The following is a 19,641-nucleotide window of genomic DNA, read 5'->3' on the forward strand; positions in this document are numbered from 1 at the left end:
TAGTTGAATTTTTCCACTTCCAAGAGTCAGGATTCTGTTCCCATGTAATGACTTGCTTTCTACTCTTCATTGGAAAGAAAGAGCAATCTCTATAGCTACGGGCACTTCTTTCTTGTTTATGAGTGGTGACATTGTGGCTTTATATGGATTCAGAGCAGGCATGGGCCCTCCCAAGTGTTTTGGACTTCAGCTCCCATAATTCCTAACAGCCTACTAGCCTGCTCCAGAGTCAGCTTACTATTGTCTTACTCATTTTTCCTTCTCCTTTGACATCCCTGTTTCAGTGAGTTTATATGGGCATGTTTAGCCTGAAGAAGAGAAGGCTGAGAGGAGATATGATAGCCATGTATAAATATGTGAGAGGAAGCCACAGGGAGGAGGGAGCAAGCTTGTTTTCTGCTTCCTTGGAGACTAGGACGCGGAACAATGGCTTCAAACTACAAGAGAGGAGATTCCATCTGAACATTAGGAAGAACTTCCTGACTGTGAGAGCCGTTCAGCAGTGGAACTCTCTGCCCCGGAGTGTGGTGGAGGCTCCTTCTTTGGAAGCTTTTAAGCAGAGGCTGGATGGCCATCTGTCGGGGGTGATTTGAATGCAATATTCCTGCTTCTTGGCAGGGGGTTGGACTGGATGGCCCATGAGGTCTCTTCCAACTCTTTGATTCTATGATTCTATGATATGGTTTTTGTAACATCAGCAAATCCACAACAGTTCAGCTTTATGACAAATATTTTAATTCAAAATGCAGAGTGGACAATGCCCATTGTGTTACGGCAATAAGATGCAAATCCCTAATGCTCGCTCTCCCTGCCGCCCGTTTTCACCTTTTCCCAGGACAACAATAAAAGCAAGTAAGTACAATTTAGCCATAGATCAGAAAGGCGAGTCACGTTAGTGCTGTTCTTTGAAGAACGGGGACAGTTTTCACCTGCTGATAAATGTTCCACTTAGCACGGTATGCGGGCTGCCATGGCTCCCTCTTCTTTGGTTTAAGCTTTGCAGATTTCTTCTTACTGTTCACAATTCCACTTCAATTCAAGAGACACATAAGAATAATAGCCTCATACCTCTGGAAACTATATTCATTGCAGAGCAGGTGCTTGGACTTGCTGGATAGGTTATTACAACTCCCATCAATCTTCACCTATGTTGATGGGCATTAAGAGTCCAGAAACATCTGAAGGACTAATTACTGCTCTCCCAAACAAGAAGGAAACTAACCCAGCCTTAAGGCAGCAAAACCCAAAATGGAATTTGAGGTCCAGGGTAGGACCATAAGAAAAGAGGAATGTATATAGAAAATGTAAAACAAGATATGCAATACTTCTTGCCTCTTTTTGCCTGTTGTTAGCCTATCTAGAAATGCTCAGGCCCCCTGGAAGGGAGAAGACCGTCATGGGTTCTTTTCCTGATAAAAGGCACAGGAGCAGGGCTCCTGCAAAAGGTTGGCCACCCCAAAGAAAAACAGACCAGGCTATGTAAACTTAATCCCATCCCAAGAAGATTCCCCAATTTTTAACTAGATCGTCCGCATGCTTGGCATAGACGTAATGGTTGCTTCCTTCCTGGCGAGGAAGCCTATGATTATGAGACTTTAAAGGGCGAGTTCACCTGGCTTCGTGAGGCCAGCAGGGATGTCTAGTTCTTCACCCACTTTGCTGTGGTGAGACCTCTTTGGTGGGTGAGAGGGGTGTGAGGGTGGATTAGAAACAGGTGACCTGTAAGTGTGCCTTGCAGGTGTTTTCCAAGAGGCACACTGGTTTAAGCCCAATTCTTGGTTAAATAAGAGGTGAAGAGTCTTCGCTGCTTCCTTCCTGCAGCTCTTAGAGCAAACAACAGCAAGCAAGCTTCGGAAGTGGGAATGGAGGCAAAATGTATTTGGACAGCAAGTGCCAGGCTCTGCCACCTCCCCTGCAAACTGTGACATTTTTAGAAGATTGGCGGTCATGCTGTGTCCCTCATTGGTGCCTGCTGTCAGGTGCATCCTGGTTGATTCTCAACACTGAGCAAAGTGCAGAGGAATCAAGAGATTTCGCCTGCTAAAGCTGGGCATTTTCACTGAAGAGGCAATTTTGCCTGGAAGTGATTTCTTGACCCAGTTCTTAAACCTCTTCATGAAGTGGATGGATACTGTCATTTAAGATCAAGGGTCTTGCAAAGAGAAGAACGGCAGCGACACCCAATGAACTGGAAGCAGAGCCGATAGGAAAGGAATAAGGGACCTACTTTTGGGGATTAGTTAAGGCAGAAACAAATTTGACCGAAAGTGTAGGCGGAATTCAGGAAAACAATTAGGATGCAGTTGACCAAACAACGCTCGACACACAGCTTTCGATACCAAAGACTTCCGTAGTGGGAAATAGGCCGAGGAAGGTAACGGGGAACCCTCTACTCAAGTTGATTCAGTTTCCTCTAAGCTTGATGAACTCTATGGGAGGTAGCCAAAATATTCTGTTGCTATAATGGTCCAGTAATGGTAATGGTCTACCACCAGCATGTGTAGCTGGATTAAAACTCCCAGTTTCCCTTGCTATTAGTTCTGATAGCAAGAGCTGATGGAAGAGCTGATGGAAGCCCAACACCATTTGCAGGAAATTGTAGCAGTCCAGGTTGTCCAGCCTTGGTCTGGTGGCCTGAGGATTTTTGCTTACTTGATGCTGCAACTAGTAGGGGGCAGCAATTGTGTTTTAAGTCCCAAAGAAGTGTGGGAAATTTTAGTTAAAGGATCTTTCAGCCATCATTCAACCTGATGCTAACAAGGCATTGTATGAAGATTAAAATATATCATCATGTTTTGGATACCAGAAACTGGTCAGTGCTCAATAAATGCCTGACTCGTGCCAGATGCAGATCACTCTTATCAGCCACAGCCAACTTTGCCAGTAGTAAGGGAAACTGGGAGTTAAGTGAGTGCATTTCAGCTGAGGGTACTGTTGAAATATTTTTAGTTAAGCAGAAGCTGCTTGGAGTTCAATGATTCTGATTGAAGAATGCAAGGGTGTGGTGGTTTTTGGCCTGTGCTGCAGTTCCCAGATCTCCATAGCCAATAGTTATTGGGAGTCTGGAAACTATAGTGCAGAACCAAAACTGCCAAGCTCTTGCTTCCTTCACATGCAGAACCACTTAAGAGCTTGGTAACTTTTGTTCTGCACATATAGCTTCCAATCACTATGCTGGGCTGGGGAGTTCTGGAGCTATACTCCAAAAAACACAAAGCTGCCAAGTTCTGACAAGAGGTACTTCATAGCTGGAATGGGTCCCGGCTGTCTGAATCCCACGAAGTGCCCTAGCATCTGCCTGTCATGTCATAGACGAAAGTCCTGTGGTTGTTTGGTCACCAGCACCAAATTTGCAACTTCATATAAAACAGCATGGGAGATGGCAGGAATCCCAGGATATGGCCATCCAGATCAGCTAACCCAGGAAGGTTGAGATGAAAACACTGGTGTCCAGATTGAGAGTGGCGTGCCACCAGCGGTCTGGGAAGTACAGGACCTGTGGGAAATGAAAGGTGGTGGGAGAAAGAACAATGAGAGCTGGAACTGAGAGAATAGGGTCTGACAAGACGCTTTGCACTTGGATGGCCAGGTGCCCCAGCTGGCATGGCCAAGATTACAAACGTTGAGGCTTTCTTCTAGTTCCTACGTGGCCACCAAAGGTGAGGGTGTCCACTTATTTCTAATATTCTTCGTAATATTTCTAATATTTATGCTACTGTGTAGATCAGGCATAGGCAAAACTTCAGCCCTCCCTCCAGTTGTTTTGGACTTCAATTCCCACAATTCCTAACAGCCAGTAGACTGTTAGGAATTGTGGGAGTTGAAGTCCAATACACCTGGAGGGCCAAAGGCTGTATATGTTCCTTTGTAAATCTAGTAAAAAACAGATTCCAAACCTGGGTTGACTTTTCCATGGGCTACTGTATCTTAAAATCAATAAAAAAAGACATGAAGGATGAAAGCTTAGTGCCAGAAGAACTGAAAATAAGCTTTGGCTCCTACTCTCTTTAGTATGTGTTGAATGCCTTGGAAGCAGATGCCTGAAGTTGCTCTGGCAGGTTTTCCTTCCCCTGTGGAAGGACCCTCAACTTACCTCTAGGTTGTATCAAAATCCATAATTTTGGGCCCCCAAATCTGCTTTAGACTCATACATGAAGTAAGCTTATAAATTAGTGTATATATTGCTTTACACTGCAAAAAAGAAAAAAACTTTTCAAGAAAAAGAAAACAAGAGGATTTGGAGATGGAAGAATTCTGCAAAATATCTTATCTGCACAGCCGGAGTTCTGTGCTCAGAGCGGGGATGCGCCTCCTGCTGAGCAGCTCCAAAGTCTCTTTTCTCCTGACTCAGGGCTTACCGAGTCTTACTTTAAGTAGGGCAGGCTGCATTGAGTGGCAGCAGCCGAAACGGTTGCAGAAAGGTTGAAAAGAAGGGGAAAAACGCCCTCAAACAAACAGAAAAGGGTGACTGCTTGCTAAGCAGCCTGCTGAGAATTTCGCTGGGAAATATTTGCTGTCTACCACAGAGTGCATAATCTCCACTTCCAGCCAGAATAAATTTTTAAGGAGATTTAGCTGGGGTGGGTTTTGGAGCGGTAAAAGGGTGAGCAAAACACAGAAAATGTGGTTAATGCCACTATTTCTAGAGGGCAGAAGGCAAGAATCATCAAAGGCACCTCAGCCTGGAGCCCTCCGTATAACTTGGGCTTCAATGCCCAACAATCTGTTGTTAGCTGCTTTGAGTGCCTATATCAGGAGGTAGCTGGGATAAGAATAAAGTATGCAGGCAAATACTGGCTTTGGACACCACGAAGGTTAAGGAAAGCTGCCAGCTATATTTCCTATCCAACATGATAGCAACATACCAACCTCCCCAGGGTGAATGGTGCATTCCATGGGTCTCTCCCACGACGGCAGAAAAGGGTATGTATCCAGCAACCAAGACAGGGTTGTTCTGTTCGGGTGGAACTCGGGCATCTTCTCCGGTGGATACAGAAACCAGCGCTGAGGAGACAGAAAGATGCTCAGCTGAAAGGAACCAGAAATTTCCCCTTCTACACTACTATAAGGATCCACTGGAAGTGCCTATCCTGAGAATGCAAGGAAGACTAAAGGAGAGCATGAGACAGATGAATGCATAATAATAATAATAACACTATTTATATTCTGCCCATCTCCCCGTGGGGACTCGGAGCGGATTACAGTATAAACAGATACTGGCAAACATTCAGTGCCTTGTTACAATACAATAAGGCACACACAAAGTCAAAGGATTTCATCTCTGGCTCTGGGGGAGGTGTTGTTTTCCATTTCCAAGCCGAGGAGCCTGCATTGTCACTCCTGGTCGTATGACTGGCATGACTGCTTGGAGCGCCAAAGCAGTACCTATTGATCTATTCACATTTGCATGTTTTCGAACTAATAGGATGGCAGGAGCTAGGCCTAACAGAGGGAGCTCACACCCCACGGATTCGAACTGCAAACCTTCAGGTCAGCAATTCAGCAGTACAAGGGTTTAACCCATTGTGCTACCGTGTCCCCCAGCTAATTCAGTTCAGTGTCGTCCTGCCATCCACACTGTGTTCTGAGCTTAGAAACAGTTACTTTTTAAGTTTCCAACACCCAGAATACTCAGGCCAACACCAATACTGGCTAGGTATGGTCTTTGCATGCTGAGGAAAAATTCACATTAAATTGTCTTACATGTAAAGGGCTTTGGGATTCACCCCAGATGAGTCCCAACTGCAGAAGCACACCTGGTTGCAGGGTGCTGGCCTGAAGATCATCACCTCCATGCTGTCGGGTCTGCTGCTGAGTCACCAACAAATTGACACCATCACATATATTGTTCTGGATGACTGTTGGCCCCAAATAAAAATGCACTGATTGCCCTATGTAACACAATTTTTGTTCCTGGATTATAAATGCCATTATTTCCTAATTGCTTCTATCATAAGAACAAGGAAAAAGTTTATTAGACTGCAAAAACATCTTTGTGGGACATTTATTTAGGATATTTCTATCCCACCTTTCTCTGCAATGCGGACCCAAAGCAGCTTACAAACAGAATACAAACATTAAAATCCTTCAATCAGGAGAAGAAAATAGATGAAACCACGATAAAACAACAATCAATAAAACCCCACATTTCAGTTAAAATCCAACCTCCTCCCCCATGTATCCCTCCTCCATCCTGATTATAAAATCCCCAACCCCCACCATGGCTCAATTAACAGTCTTATTAAATAATAAAAGTCTTGACCCCCTTCCTAAAACTGAGCACAGGTGGAACGGCCCTTTGTGTTGGGTTTCATCCCCGGACTGCACAAGTCTCTTGTGTCAACAAGCTTTCACACCTCAATGAGTTGATAGAATAGAGATAGGATTAGGCTGAGGGATTCCTTCCCCACATTCTTATAAATGTTTACCAAAAAAAGGCTTTCACTTTCCTCATCCTCGCCACTGTCTCCTCTGCCTATGAGGGAGCTTCCTTTTTTAAAAAGTATTGTTATTGCCCTGGGTTGGCCATATGGCCATCCTCCATTGTCTCTTCTGCCTTTTCTTCCTTCCAGTGAGGATGCATTTTGCCTCTCGGGCAAAATAAAGTTGCATGGATTTTTTGACTTTTTGCCCTATTTACATCTTTAGAAAATGTGATTTAGTAAGCTAGTTAGCTCCAAGACCTTTTCTATCTAGAATGTATTGGTTTTACTTCAATAAATATTTTTGAACCTAAGGTTCTGACTCTGCAATCTTGTGCCATCCTAAGAATAGAAGCTTATCAGTGCTCCAGATAGGCTGGACCGAAGCTGTATAGGGCTTTATAGGTGATGACCAACACCTTGAATTGAGCCCGGAACCAGACAGGCAACCAATGGAGCTGCTTCAGGATAGGTGTAGTACGTTCCCTGAAGTTTGCACCCGTCAGAAGTCTGGCCACTGCTCTCTGGATGAACTGCAATTCCCGAATGCTCTTCAAGGGCAGACCTACGTAGAGCACATTGTGATAGTCCAATCTGGATGTAACCAATGCCTGCACCACTGAGACCAGGCCAGGAGTCTCCAAGAATGTTTTTTTTTTTTGTCATGTCAGGAGCGACTTGAGAAACTGCAAGTCGCTTCTGGTGTGAGAGATTGGCTGTCTGCAAGGACGTTGCCCAGGGGACGCCTGGATGATTTTGAAGTTTTTATCATCCTTGTGGGAGGCTTCTCTCATGTCCCCGTGTGAGGAGCTGGAGCTGATAGAGGGAGCTCATCTGCCTCTCCCCGGATTCTAACCTGCGACCTGTCGGTCTTCAGTCCTGCCGGCACAGGGGTTTAACCCACTGCGCCACCAGGGGCTCCCCAGGAATGGGTGCAGTTGGCACACAATCTTTAGTTGTGCGAAGGCCGACCTAGTCACTGCCTTCACTTGGGCTTTCAGGTTTAAAGCAGAGTCTAGGATGACCCCCAAACTGCGCACCTGAGTTTTCAGGGGAAGTGTAACCCCATCCAGGTCATGTCGAAATCCCTCCAGTTCCCAAATCCCTCCTCTGAAACACCAATAGAAACCCTGTCTTGTCTGGGTTGAGCTTCAACTAGTTCACCTTCATCCAGTCCATCACTGCCTTCAGACAATGGTTCAAGTGCAAGACCGCTTCCTTGGCATCAGGAGTAATAAAGTTGGACATCATCCCCATACAGATGCTGCTATAGCATATTTGGCTCTAGTTTTTCAATGAATATCTCTTTTTGTCTCAACAAATTCAACCTAATTTGTGGCAGCCACAAAAAACAACCAAGTTTCTGGAGTAGAACAACTACTTTCAAAACAAATACTACACAATGAAACGGGAAATCACACTTTCCAACCAGGAACAGAAAATTGTAGAAATTTTGTTACATAGTGTTATTTAACCACAGGTGCCTCTCACCTTCCTGCCAAAGATAACCTCTGAGAAGCCAGGGCCGTGCCAATGGAACGGCACACCCGAGCCGGATCCTAGGAAGAAAAAAGACAGATGTTGTGTCGTACCATCATCACAAAACTTCCATTCCTACAGTCTAGGTCAGGCATGGGCAAACTTCGGCCTTCCAGTGTTTTGGACTTCAACTCCCACAATTTCTAACAGCCTGCAGGCTGTTAGGAATTGTGGGAGTTGAAGTCCAAAACACCGGGAGGGCCAAAGTTGTGCTGGGCCTGACATCTCCCAAGGAATCATCTGAAATAGGTTTTGCTGCAAGTTCAGCAAAAACACCTAACCCTGTGTCCTGAACAAACCCCCACCACCCACTTATCCACCCTCCTTACTGACCAGCGATCCCAAAGCTGTAGGCGCCCGTGGTGCCTGGGATCCGAAAAGGTGGAGGCGTGTAGCTTCGGAAGAGAGAGCCCCACTCGGTGAAGTTATTGTCCCCAAAGAAGTAGAGTGTTTCTGTAGGGGAGGGGAAAGGAAACAAAAGACTAAGAATGCCTTCTAAAGCATTGTTTCTATGTTTCCATAACACAAATAAAGTTCTTTATGCTTCCTTCTTTGCTTCCATGCTGGGCTTCTTTCTCATGCAAATAAACAGCTTCGCTCTCACAGAGCCTTCTCTCACAATGAATTTGCACAGAGCTTCACACAGCAGCCTTCACACATGAGGCCTTTAATGTGGGGCTTCACTCCCCAAGCCTTCTCACACTGAGACCTACTAACACACTGAGGCCTCTCTCACACTGAGGCCTCTTAATACTGAGGGCAACTAACACTGAGGCGTACTAATTTACAGGTACATCTGCTTATACTGCAGTTTTTCCTGAGTCACTACATCCATTTAATCCTTTCAGTGCTTGACTCATTTTTGTAATTAAAAATACTTAGTTAATTTTAATATTTCTGACACCAACTACATCTGGATTTGACAGGGACAATCTCAGTTAATCCTCTTGGTGATAAATGGAGACCAAGTGGAGCGGGTGGCCAGTTTCAAGTTCCTAGGTGTCACTGTGAAGGAGGCTCTGACCTGGGGAGCCTTCATAAGGCGGCATTGTTGGGGAAGAAGGTCCAGTAGAGACTGAACTGCCTGAGACTCCTAAGGAACCAACAACTGAATGGGAAACTACTGGTTACTTTCTCCTGCTGTGCTCTAGAGAGTCCCCTAACCGACTGCATCTACGCCGGGTTTGGTAATTGAACAGTGGCACACAGGAAGATGCCCCAAAGGGTTACCACTTCAGCACAGAGAAACATTGGCTGCCCTCTTTCTCCTCTCTTTGGAAGAACTTTATAGGTCCCACAGGCTTAAGAAAACTCAAGAGTATTGTTAAGGATCCATCTCACCCAGCATATTCTTTCTTTGAATTATTGCCATCTGGCAGATGATACAGACTGACAAAGGGAAGGACAAACAGACAGACCTAGAGACTGTTTTGATCCGAGAGCTGTAACTATATTGAACTCCATGGCTTTGCATTGATGTGGCATTGGGGGCTGTGCAGTGGTGGTGGAAGTGTGTGATGCGAGTGTGGAGAGAAGTGTGTGTGTGTGTGTGGAGGGGGGTTGTTTTGTGGTGTGTGTTGGTGAAAGCATTTAATTTCGTTGTGCAATACCACAATGACAATAAAGTTATTCTATTCTGTCAATCCACCTTTTTCAGTTTTGAGGTCCTGAAGTCTCTCTAGCCATCTCTATCTGATGCTCTGTGTATTTATATAAAAAAGATAAATCGAAATATTCAAATTGCCCTGAATATCACAAGTAAAAACATGCTTTGATTATACCCGAGAATGCCCCTGTCTAAGAATCTTGTGGTCCTCCAGCATTCCTCTATGGCCAGCTTCTGCCAGAAGTTGACTATGGAGGCTAGGGCAGGAATGGGCAAACTTTGGCCCTCCTCCAGGTGGTTTGGACTGTTGGGAATTGTGGGAGTTGAAGTCCAAAACACCTGGAGAGAGGGCCAAAGTTGGCTTAGACCTGTCCTAGAGGCTTCCAGGATGAGCCCATCTGCTTTTTCTGGGGGAGAAAAAAGAAAGATACTCTGAACAGGTGGAATACAAGGCTTGAGACAACAAGGGTCACATGTTGCCACCCTTCCAGAGCAAAAGGAAATGTGTATTCTCAAAGGCTTTCACGGATGGAATCACTGGAATGTTCTGTGGTTTCCAGGCTATACGGCTGATGTGTTCTAGCAGCAATTTTTTCATGACGTTTCACCTGTATCTGTGACTACTAACATCTTCAGGGGAAGTCTACTTACCGCTCCCAAGAGAGTCCAGATCCTGGGGTTCCAGCAGCTGATCCACATATTCCAGGAAGAGGAGGTCAACTGCAACAAGGAAAAGGTATGTGTGTGAACAATGAGAATAGGAGCTGCTGTGAGGGATCTCTCTTTACAAGTATGGCCACTTACAATGGAGCAGAAGCTTTCCCGGAACTAATGCTTGTCCTTCTTGCCTCCCCCTCTTCCTGCTCTCCCCAACATTAAGTAGCAAACTTCCAAGGCCCTCCTTGTCCAGTCAGTTTCCCTGGAAAATGGGAAATTTTAGGAAAAGGGTGACCTTTGAAATCATAACCTTCTGGAAAATCAGAATCTCCAAAGCCTTTTGGAAGCGTGACCTCTTGGAGATTAACACATTCACTACCATTTGGAATTATCATAACCTTTTTGGGGAGTATGATCTCCCTGAGAAAAGCTAAAAACTCATTTGTATCAATCTTCTCTTTAGTGGTAAACAAGATTCACTAGTATTCCTGCAAGGCAAATTAGGTTTCTCAGATGTTAGACTGATATACCTGGTTATCTCTTTGAACTGTTAGGAACAAAGATTATGCCAATGCACAAAATAAATAGCAGACCTTCAGAAGTGTTATTTCAGTTGCCCAAAACCATTTACTCTCCCATAAAATATATTTGGTTTCTTTCTCATGCTCTCAAGAGACAAAAATAAGTAGTCTTCGTTAAAAATAACATAGTTGGCTTACTTACAAACTTCATGTATTCAGCATACAGCTACAGCAGCTAACCGCCATTGGTTGATGAGCACAGTTTTGTTGAGTCTTAGTTGTTGTTTTATATGCCTATGTGCTTTATTCTATTGTATTTTATACTGTGTTTTATTTTCTGTTCTGTTTTTAGGCACCTTGTGCCATATGTAAACTGCCCCGAGTCCCTTTGAGGAGATGGTGGCAGGATACAAAAATAAAGTTATTGCTATTATTATTATTTGAAACACAATAAGATGAGTCCACAGCAAACAAGATCACTCAGCTGGCTGTTGTATTGGATCACACGTCGGACACTTCCCAAGTGTCCAGGACTGCATGATGTATCAGCGAATAATGCATGCAGATCCCAGTAAGGTGGCCTTTTGCAGCTGGCAGATGGTAATTCTGTCAGCGCTAGTTGTGTTTAAATGCATGCCAAGGTCTTTAGGTACTGCACCCAGTGTGCTGATCACCACTGGGACCATCTTTACTGGCTTGTGCCAGAGTCTTTGCAGTTCGATCTTTAAATCCTCATATCGGGTCAGCTTTTCCAGTGGTTTCTCTTAAATCCTGCTATTGCCTGGGATTGCAATATCAACGATCCATACTGTGTTTTTTCACACAATCATGAGGTCAGCAGTATTGTGCTCCAAAACTCTGTCTGTCTGAATTCAGAAGTAATGGAGTAGTTTGGCGTGTTCATTCTCTGTAACTTTTCTGGCTTGTGATCCCACCAGTTCTTTGTCGTAGACAGATGGTATTTGTGGCACAAGTTCCAATGAATCATTTGAGCAACGGTGTTATGCCTCTGCTTGTAATCTGTCTGCGCGATCTTCTTGCAGCAGCTGAGGTTGTGATCTATTGTTTCATCTGCTTCCTTGCAGAGTCTACACTTGGAATCTGTTGTCGACTTTTCGATTCTGGCTTTGATGGCATTTGTTCTAATGGCTTGTTCTTGGGCTGCCAGAATCAGGCCCTACGTCTCCTTTTTCAAAGTTCCAGTTGTGAGCCACATCCATGGTTTTTTTGTTTTGTTTTTTTTTTTTGTTGTCAATTTGGCTCTCAATTTTTCCCAGGAACTGTCCATGGAGAGCCTTCTTTTGCCAGTTTTCTCTTCTGCTCTGCGTTGTGTTTTTAAAGTTATTATTATTATTATTATTATTATTATTATTATTATTATATCCAGTTAGAGATAGGTTTAAAGTAATTTCTTTCTGCAGATAACACAGAGCATCTTTCTTAGAACCAACAGCAACATCTTTACATTCTGAGAATCTAATGGAGTCTGTCCTTTAAAATAGAGTCTCAGCTCCGAGCAGTCTCATATCTGATCAAGTGGTCTGCAGCCCTCCCACAACCGCTCAGGAAACATAGAGTAAAGGGAAAGCTGCATACTAAAACATGCAAGTTCAAGTTTCAATTTCAAGCCAAAACATGCATATACAATACAGTAAGTAAAACAGAACCATATGCAAACAAATTATAAGTGGAGGCTTGAAGAAGGTTGCTATTTCCAACAAAATTGGCCAAGTGCAGATCCAAAACCTTGGCCTCCAGAATCGTCGTTCAGTGCTTAACCTTCTATACCAGACATGGGGAAGTTTGGCCTTCCCTCCTGGTTTTATGGACTTCAACTCCCACAATTCCTAACAGCTGCTGTTTGTAGCTTGCCTAAGACATATGTTTGCATTAAACACACTTCCTTCCATCACATTGCAACTGCTGCTTAGATAAGTATCCTGCAGTCACGCTGTCCTCACCTTTTTGGTAAGAGTAGGTATTGGCGGTGCTCAGTCGGATGTGATGGTCCCCAAATTTAGCCAGAAGTTCCTCCTTGGTACAGTGAGCCTGGAACTCCTGGAGGCAAAGAGAGGCAGTTCAAGAGAGGAAAACGCGTGCCTCAAACCTCATTGTCAAATTCCATCCATCCTAACCAGCATGAAAAGAGCCAAAGGGATATAGAAGCCCAAACGGTCTCCATCCATGATGCAAGACAACAATCTAAAACCACAGTGTTTCCCAAACTCATCCTGATTATGAACAACATGCTGTCTCCCGATCTGATAAATAAACAAAACATGGACAGAAATACTACTTGGCTTCTACCATGCTCCTTATACATCCACTCCCATACAGCTGCCCATTGCTGCAGGGTTTCCAAAAGTAGCTGAACTACAATGTCCTTTATTTCCAATCCCTATCAAGGCTGCTCTGATGGGAGTTGTAGTCCAACAGCGTGGAGGGAGGGAAAGAAAGAGTGTGTGTTTAGGTAACGGGTTGCTGAATCAGATAGCCCCTTTTATCTCCAGTGTGGCAATTCAAAGTGGTGAGGAATTGCTCACTTGCTCCCCAATATATTTATTTAACTCATAATGTTTATAAAACTGATATTAGGATGTCAGAGCCATGCACGGCAATTAAGCACAAACTGGGTTTTAACACTCCTTTCACATAGCGCACATATGTGGCCCCAGCATGACACAGCCCCTGTGCAAACAGCACAGTTGCACAATTCATGTCCATGACAGGGTGCCGCAATGGACTGCATCAATACAATATGCAACATTACATACAGTGCTGTATGTGAAGCTTTACTTCCACCACTGCCAGGAAAATGGATCTGTTGCACTGTGGTCAATAACAATTGGCCCTGTATGCGCAGCACATTTGACGCTTGCATATCTCACTAAAGGAAGGAAAGCCAGCCAATATACACACACAGTGCACAAAAATACAACATTTAGGTTGTCCATGAAAGCAGGGCAGGATGGACTATACAGGAAGGCTTCGATCTTCATCTAAAAAGAAAGAAAATGGTTGTAGATATAAATTCTCAGAGGGAGGCCTATTCCACAAAACAAAATTGTTCACTTCTATGTTTGAGTGCATTTGCACAGTTTGATATCATTATTGCTGTCTATAATTTCTAGCTTCAATCCAGAAAATCCAGCAGTTTGTAATCCTTCAGGGTACTTTGCATTCTCTTCTAATGAACTATAATGCTGTATGTAGTTCAGGAGAGTGATTCCTAAATTTTCACATATGAGCTATAAGTCCTAAGACAGGTACATGCCTTCTAGGTCTTCTGCCAAGTTATAGCAGTCCAATAAATTTCATAGGATTTTCATAGGCAAGGAATACTTTGAAGTGGCTTGTTAGTGGCTTCCTTGGAAAAATAGCAGCAGCAATATTTGTTAGTAAGTAACTTCAAAGATAAGATAGCATCTGTTGCCTTTAGAGCACAGTATTTAGTAGGCATGTGCAATCCATTAAAAAATGGTTCAAAAGTACTTACAAAACTAGGGGACGCTGGCGCTTCATTTCTAAAGTGTTTCTAAAGTTTAGGTGGTGAAAATTTCAGAACTCAAACGAGACTAATGAAATTTCGTTACTATTAATGGCAGTTGTGCATGTGCATTAAGGAAACCATCAGTCAGTGGGGAAACTCTTATCACCCTCGTTTTTAAAGCTATTGAGGTGAAACTTGCTACAATGGTAGAACACATTTACCACTGTTAGTCCACCAAATTTCAAAATGTTTAACTTATCCCTGGATTTTTGGGGAATTTTCAAAGTTTTTATAAACATTTTAAAAAAGCTATCTACTTGAATTTTATATACAATGCACAAGATAACCAGGGCATCAATCCTAGGAAGTTTCAGAAAGATTCACACATTAAGATTTTGGGGGATTTTAAAAAGTTGAGACAAAAACAATTTATCCCCCCAAAAAGCAATAACAGCATTCCTTTGAGTGTCTGACTGTCTTTATGACACACAACCACATAACTTCAGCTGAGCACAGATTTATACTATTAGTACTGACTTTGGACCTCTTTGCAGATTCCATGATTTTATTTATTAGACTGACTCTAAAAGGCGGCGGCTGTAGCCAGCTATCACTTGGGTCCTTCAGCCCTCATTTGTATCCTGAGCAGCATTACATTGTGGGAAAGGTAGTTTAAGGCAGGGCCTTTTGCATTCATGGCAGTTGGGGGTCTCACTTTCCCAAACTACATTTAAGATAGCTGTGTTCTCAATCTCCCTGTAGTCCCACCTCCAGCCTTGCATATGGAGATGGCACCAAATTGGTTTTTAAAATACTTTATGTTCTCTTGGCTTACCAGATTTGCTTAATGGTGGTTACTGAACATTAAACTGACCTTGGGAAACATCCGAACGTTACAGAACATTTACAAAAAAGACTGAATGTTTCAATTTCTAACCACCCCCTTTCCTGCACATTTTGGAAATCGCATTGTATGCACAAATTTAACAAATCTGATACGACTTCTGAGGAGGAATTTTTTTTTGCACACCTCTACTATTTAGGCTTCACATCCCAAGAAAGCCTTGTCCTCTTTTTTCAATATGGTTTGGAAACTGTAGTCAAGAAATTGCACTCGAAATGACAATCAATGCCAAGGCTTCTTAAGATATGACCAAGACAATGAAACAGCATTGACTCACCGAGTTGTCTGTGATGCCCTGAAGTATAACCGGCCGAGAAAAGGCATATCTGGAAAATGAAGGAAGGTGCAGTGTCACAAATAACAACAACCATCAATATCAGTTTGTCACACAGCTCTTGAGTCCCGCAAGTTATCTAGAGTACTTTCACTGACACTGTACTTATTATGGGCATAGAAGTATAGAATTGACATTCATTTTCCTTTTCCCCCCTCCTCCTGTACCCCAGTAAGGGAGCATCTACACTGTAGAATTAATGCAGTTTGACTTCATTTTAGTCAAACTGAATGTTTTACAAGGTCTTCGGCTTTCCCCTTTGGCTAGCTTGTTGCTGAAATTTTCAGTCCTCATCCTCTTCAAATTAATCTGAAACTGTGCAACCGAACTTTTCTTCTTTCACCTTGGTCAGAAGGCTCCTCAGCTCCTCCTCGCTTTCAGCCATCAAAGTGGTATCATCTGCATACCTAAGGTTGTTAATATTTCTTCCAGCTGCCTCATATAGAAGCAAACCATCCAAGAAGCCGGAAAAAGAAGATGACAGGTGCGGTGGCAGCCAGGTGTTCTGCATCAAGCTTATCCACTCTTCTCAGTCCATTTTAACTTGTGGAGTTTAACTTGCATTTTATAGGTGAATTTTAGTCTGCATTTCAACTGTGTGTGTCTTGCTTATATATCCTGTGTTTTATCTCTCTAGTTTGGCCAGGTTGCACCTTGCCTCGAAATGCAAGGAGAGGTAGGTAGTAGTAAGAATAATGATGATGATGAAGCGACAGAAATATACAATGCCAGAAAACGGGACAGTTATGATCGGCACACTGGGTATCATGCCAAAAGATCTCAGCCGGCATTTGGAAATAATAAATATTGACAAAATCACGATCTGTCAACTGCAAAAGGCCACCTTACTTGGATCTGCACGAATCATTCAAAAATACATCACACAGTTCTAGATGCTTGGGAAGTGTTCGACTTGTGATTTTGTGATATGAAATCCAGCATATAGATCTTGTTTGCTGTGACATACTGTGGTTTTGTGTCAGTAAAATAATAATAACAATAATGATAATAATACAAAAGCCAGCATAGTGATCTAATTTCAAAATAATAATAATAATAATAATAATAATAATAATAATAATACAAAAGTCAGCATAACAATCTAGTTTGCTGTGTACTAATCTTGTTGTGTATCAAATCATCATCATCATCATCACCACAATCTCTTCCCTCCTGGAACAACCTTTTCATTTAAATGTGGAAGCACTGCCCTCTGACGACAACTTAGACCAGCAAAGAAACATTTCCTCATCAACTTACTGCTGAATGAACTCGGCGTAGGTTAAACTGGCGTCTCGCCTTTCGATGGTGCAGCTCTCTTCTTCCGTTAAGGCAGTGCGCCTGTTTGTCGGCCTGAAGTGCAGAGGGAAAGATTTACTATCTTATTTTACAAAAGTTCTGCAGATACTGCAAATGAATGGCTAAAAGGTTCAGGAGGGAATCAAGCTTGTTCTCTCCCTAGAAGCCCGAATGGCATAGCTGAGGCCGTCGTACTTTGGCCGCAAATAATCTTATGAGAAGAGATGACTCACTAGGAAATGCAACGCTGCTTGGGAAGGCAGAAAGCAGCAGGAGGAAAAGGGGAAGGCTGCAATCGGGAGGGAGGAGCTTCTCCATAGCCTCCAAGGTTGCAGTTCCCATTACTCCTTGTCACTGATTATTATTACTGGGAGGAAGGGGCTTCCCCTCTGCTGCCCCAAATGCTGTAATCCCTATCATTCCATCACTGGCTACCTGACTAAAGGGGGATCTCTATTACCTCAGGAAGTCTCCAATGTGATTCAAGTCCCCTTTATCTACTCGTATCTATCTATGTATATAATCAAAGTGAACATATGTATGCTGTATATATGTTTGGGGCAGATTTCCTATTGGCTCCCACTTCCACAGAGCACTGTGATCCCCATGAATGACATCTCTGAACCAAACTTGGAACAAAGACACCCCCTCCCCCCAATTACCCACTTTAGGTCCTAGTGTGGTTTGGAGAAGGATGGACCAGGGATGATGGGATTTGTAGTCCCTTCACCAGCCATCAGATATGCTGCACCAATTTCTAATGGGTCCACTCATAACATCCAAAAACCAACAGTACCTTTTCCAGATAACCAGGGCATCACCGGGTACCCAAGCTAGTGTATATAATAAAAGTGAGTGGGTTTGCGGCTGATTTCCTATTGACTCCCACTTCTACAGAGCACTGCAATATCCAAGAATGAGGCTGGACCAAACATGGCACACAGACCCTTGATGACCAACAGAACATATTGGAGGACTTTGGGGATACTGATTAACCTGGTTGGGCATTGTAGTTCACCCACTGAACCCAGCCAATGACGGATCTGGACCAAACTTGGCACACAAGTCCAACATAATCAACAGGCAGGGTTGGGAGGATGGACCTTGGATGATAGGACTCACAGTACCTTCACTCACTTCCTGAGACCACTGTGACCCTCACCAATGACTGATTTAGACAAAACTTGGCACACAGAGCCACCATGACCCACTCTACATCCTGATGCAGTTTGGGGAACGATGGACAATGGATGATGGGATTTGCAGTACCTTCAGTCACTTCCAGAGACAACTGCGACCTACACCAATGACTGATCAAGGCCACACTTGGCACACAGATGGCCCCATGCCCCATTCTACATCCTGGTGCGGTTTGGCGGGGGATGGACCATGGACGATGAGATTTGCAATACCTTCACTCACTTCCTGAGACCACTGCGATGGATCATGATGAAATGTGGCACACAGAACCACCATGACATACTCTATATCCTGGTGTGGTTTGAGGGATGACGGACCATGGATGATCGGACTTGCATGGCACACAGAACCCACTATGCATCCTAGTGCGGTTTGGAGGAGGATGGACCATGGGACTTGCATATGGGAGTTGCAGTTCACCCGCACCCACTGAACCCACCTGACATTGGATTTCAGTTAAACTTGGCTAAACAAACAATGCCTTTGTCATATAACCCGGGCACCGCCAGGTCCCCAAGCTTATATATATAAAAGCTTGGGTGCCCGGGTTATATGAGAAAGGCATTGTTTGTTTAGCCAAGTTTAACCGAAATCCAATGTCACCTACATTCGAAGACAACCCTGCCCCACTCAGGCCTGCCCATCTGCCTTCCTTTTTCTTCCTCCCTTCCTTCTCTCACCAGCCTCCATCCTTTCTCAGCGACTCTCCGGGGAGGAGGAAGAGGAGGAAGAAGACAAGACCCAGGGGGAGGCCCATCCGCTCCGTCCGGCAGAGAAGGGCCCACGCAGCGTGCCTCCAGGAGGAGCGAGGTCACTACAGGAAGCCTTCGGAGGCAGAACCTTTCGCCCGGGTTCTGTTTCGCGGCGGACCCACCGCTGGGCGGCACACGGCATTCTTTCCGGTCGGCCGCTCTAGGAAAGCGCTGGCCGGACTCTAACTCCTCTCAGCTGTTTGAAGCTTCCGCTTGATGGTTTTGAAGGCATCTCCAGCCAGAAAGCCAATGTAAGATTCGTTGTATACGAATGCTTTTATGTCAAGCCTCTTTGAGTCCACTTTGGGGAGACAAAACAGGGTATATATATAGGAAGAGAGAGAATAATAATAATAATAATAATAATATGCTGATGCTTTTATGTAAAGCCACTTTGAGTCCCCTTTGGGGAGATAAAGCAGGGTATAAAGCAATAGAATTATATATATATTCTATATTTATTATTATTATTATTATGATTATTAATAGTATGTTATTACTATTACCGTGGACCGTGCTCTGACCTACAAGAAGCACTGCCTGAACATCAAACAAAAAGTGGGCGCTAGAAACAACATCATACGAAAGCTGACTGGCACAACCTGGGGATCACAACCAGACACAGTGAAGACATCTGCCCTTGCGCTAAGCTACTCTGCTGCTGAGTATGCATACCCAGTGTGGAACACATCTCACCACACTAAAACAGTAGATGTGGCTCTTAATGAGACATGCCACATTATCACGGGGTGTCTGCGCCCCACACCACTGGAGAAATTACACTGCTTAGCTGGTATTGCACCACCTGACATCTGCCGGGAAGTAGCAGCCAATAGTGAAAGGACCAAGGCAGAGACATCGCCAGCTCATCCCCTGTTTGGGTATCAGCCAGCACGTCAACGACTTAAATCAAGACA

At 43.9% G+C, this 19,641-nt stretch overlaps 1 protein-coding gene across 6 annotated transcripts; it reads right to left on the reverse strand.

The window, feature by feature from the left end:
- Positions 1-712: 712 nt before the first annotated feature.
- Positions 713-18,839, reverse strand: JMJD8 (jumonji domain containing 8). Of its 6 annotated transcripts, XM_067461063.1 has the most exons (11): positions 18,653-18,837; positions 16,734-16,826; positions 15,417-15,465; positions 13,685-13,744; positions 12,707-12,803; positions 10,219-10,287; positions 8,295-8,414; positions 7,914-7,981; positions 5,704-5,808; positions 4,870-5,004; positions 713-3,496 (listed from the first exon to the last, which is right to left on the reverse strand). In XM_067461063.1, exons 1-11 carry the CDS (start codon positions 18,727-18,729, stop codon positions 3,416-3,418), a joined length of 954 nt encoding a protein of 317 aa, XP_067317164.1. In that variant the 5' UTR covers positions 18,730-18,837; the 3' UTR covers positions 713-3,415. The 6 variants fall into 6 exon arrangements, with proteins under 6 accessions (XP_067317164.1, XP_067317166.1, XP_067317165.1 ...); XM_067461065.1 differs by lacking the exon at positions 8,295-8,414 and having other exon boundaries at positions 18,653-18,839; XM_067461064.1 differs by lacking the exon at positions 13,685-13,744 and having other exon boundaries at positions 18,653-18,835.
- Between the last annotated feature and the right edge of the window lie 802 nt (positions 18,840-19,641).

Source organism: Anolis sagrei, chromosome X (assembly GCF_037176765.1).
Source record: "Anolis sagrei isolate rAnoSag1 chromosome X, rAnoSag1.mat, whole genome shotgun sequence".
NCBI classification, from domain to species: domain Eukaryota; kingdom Metazoa; phylum Chordata; class Lepidosauria; order Squamata; family Dactyloidae; genus Anolis; species Anolis sagrei.

What these genes read in the sequence shown, in the direction of transcription:
- JMJD8 (XM_067461063.1), bottom strand. Translation starts at nt 18,729, where the DNA reads ATGGGCCTCCCCCTGGGTCTTGTCTTCTTCCTCCTCTTCCTCCTCCCC. An exon ending in TACCTACTCTTACCAAAAAG is followed by an intron (nt 10,288 to 12,706) that starts GTGAGGACAGCG and finishes TCCTTGTTGCAG; the next exon opens with TTGACCTCCTCTTCCTGGAA. An exon ending in TCTGGACTCTCTTGGGAGCG is followed by an intron (nt 8,415 to 10,218) that starts GTAAGTAGACTT and finishes CCTCCCCTACAG; the next exon opens with AAACACTCTACTTCTTTGGG.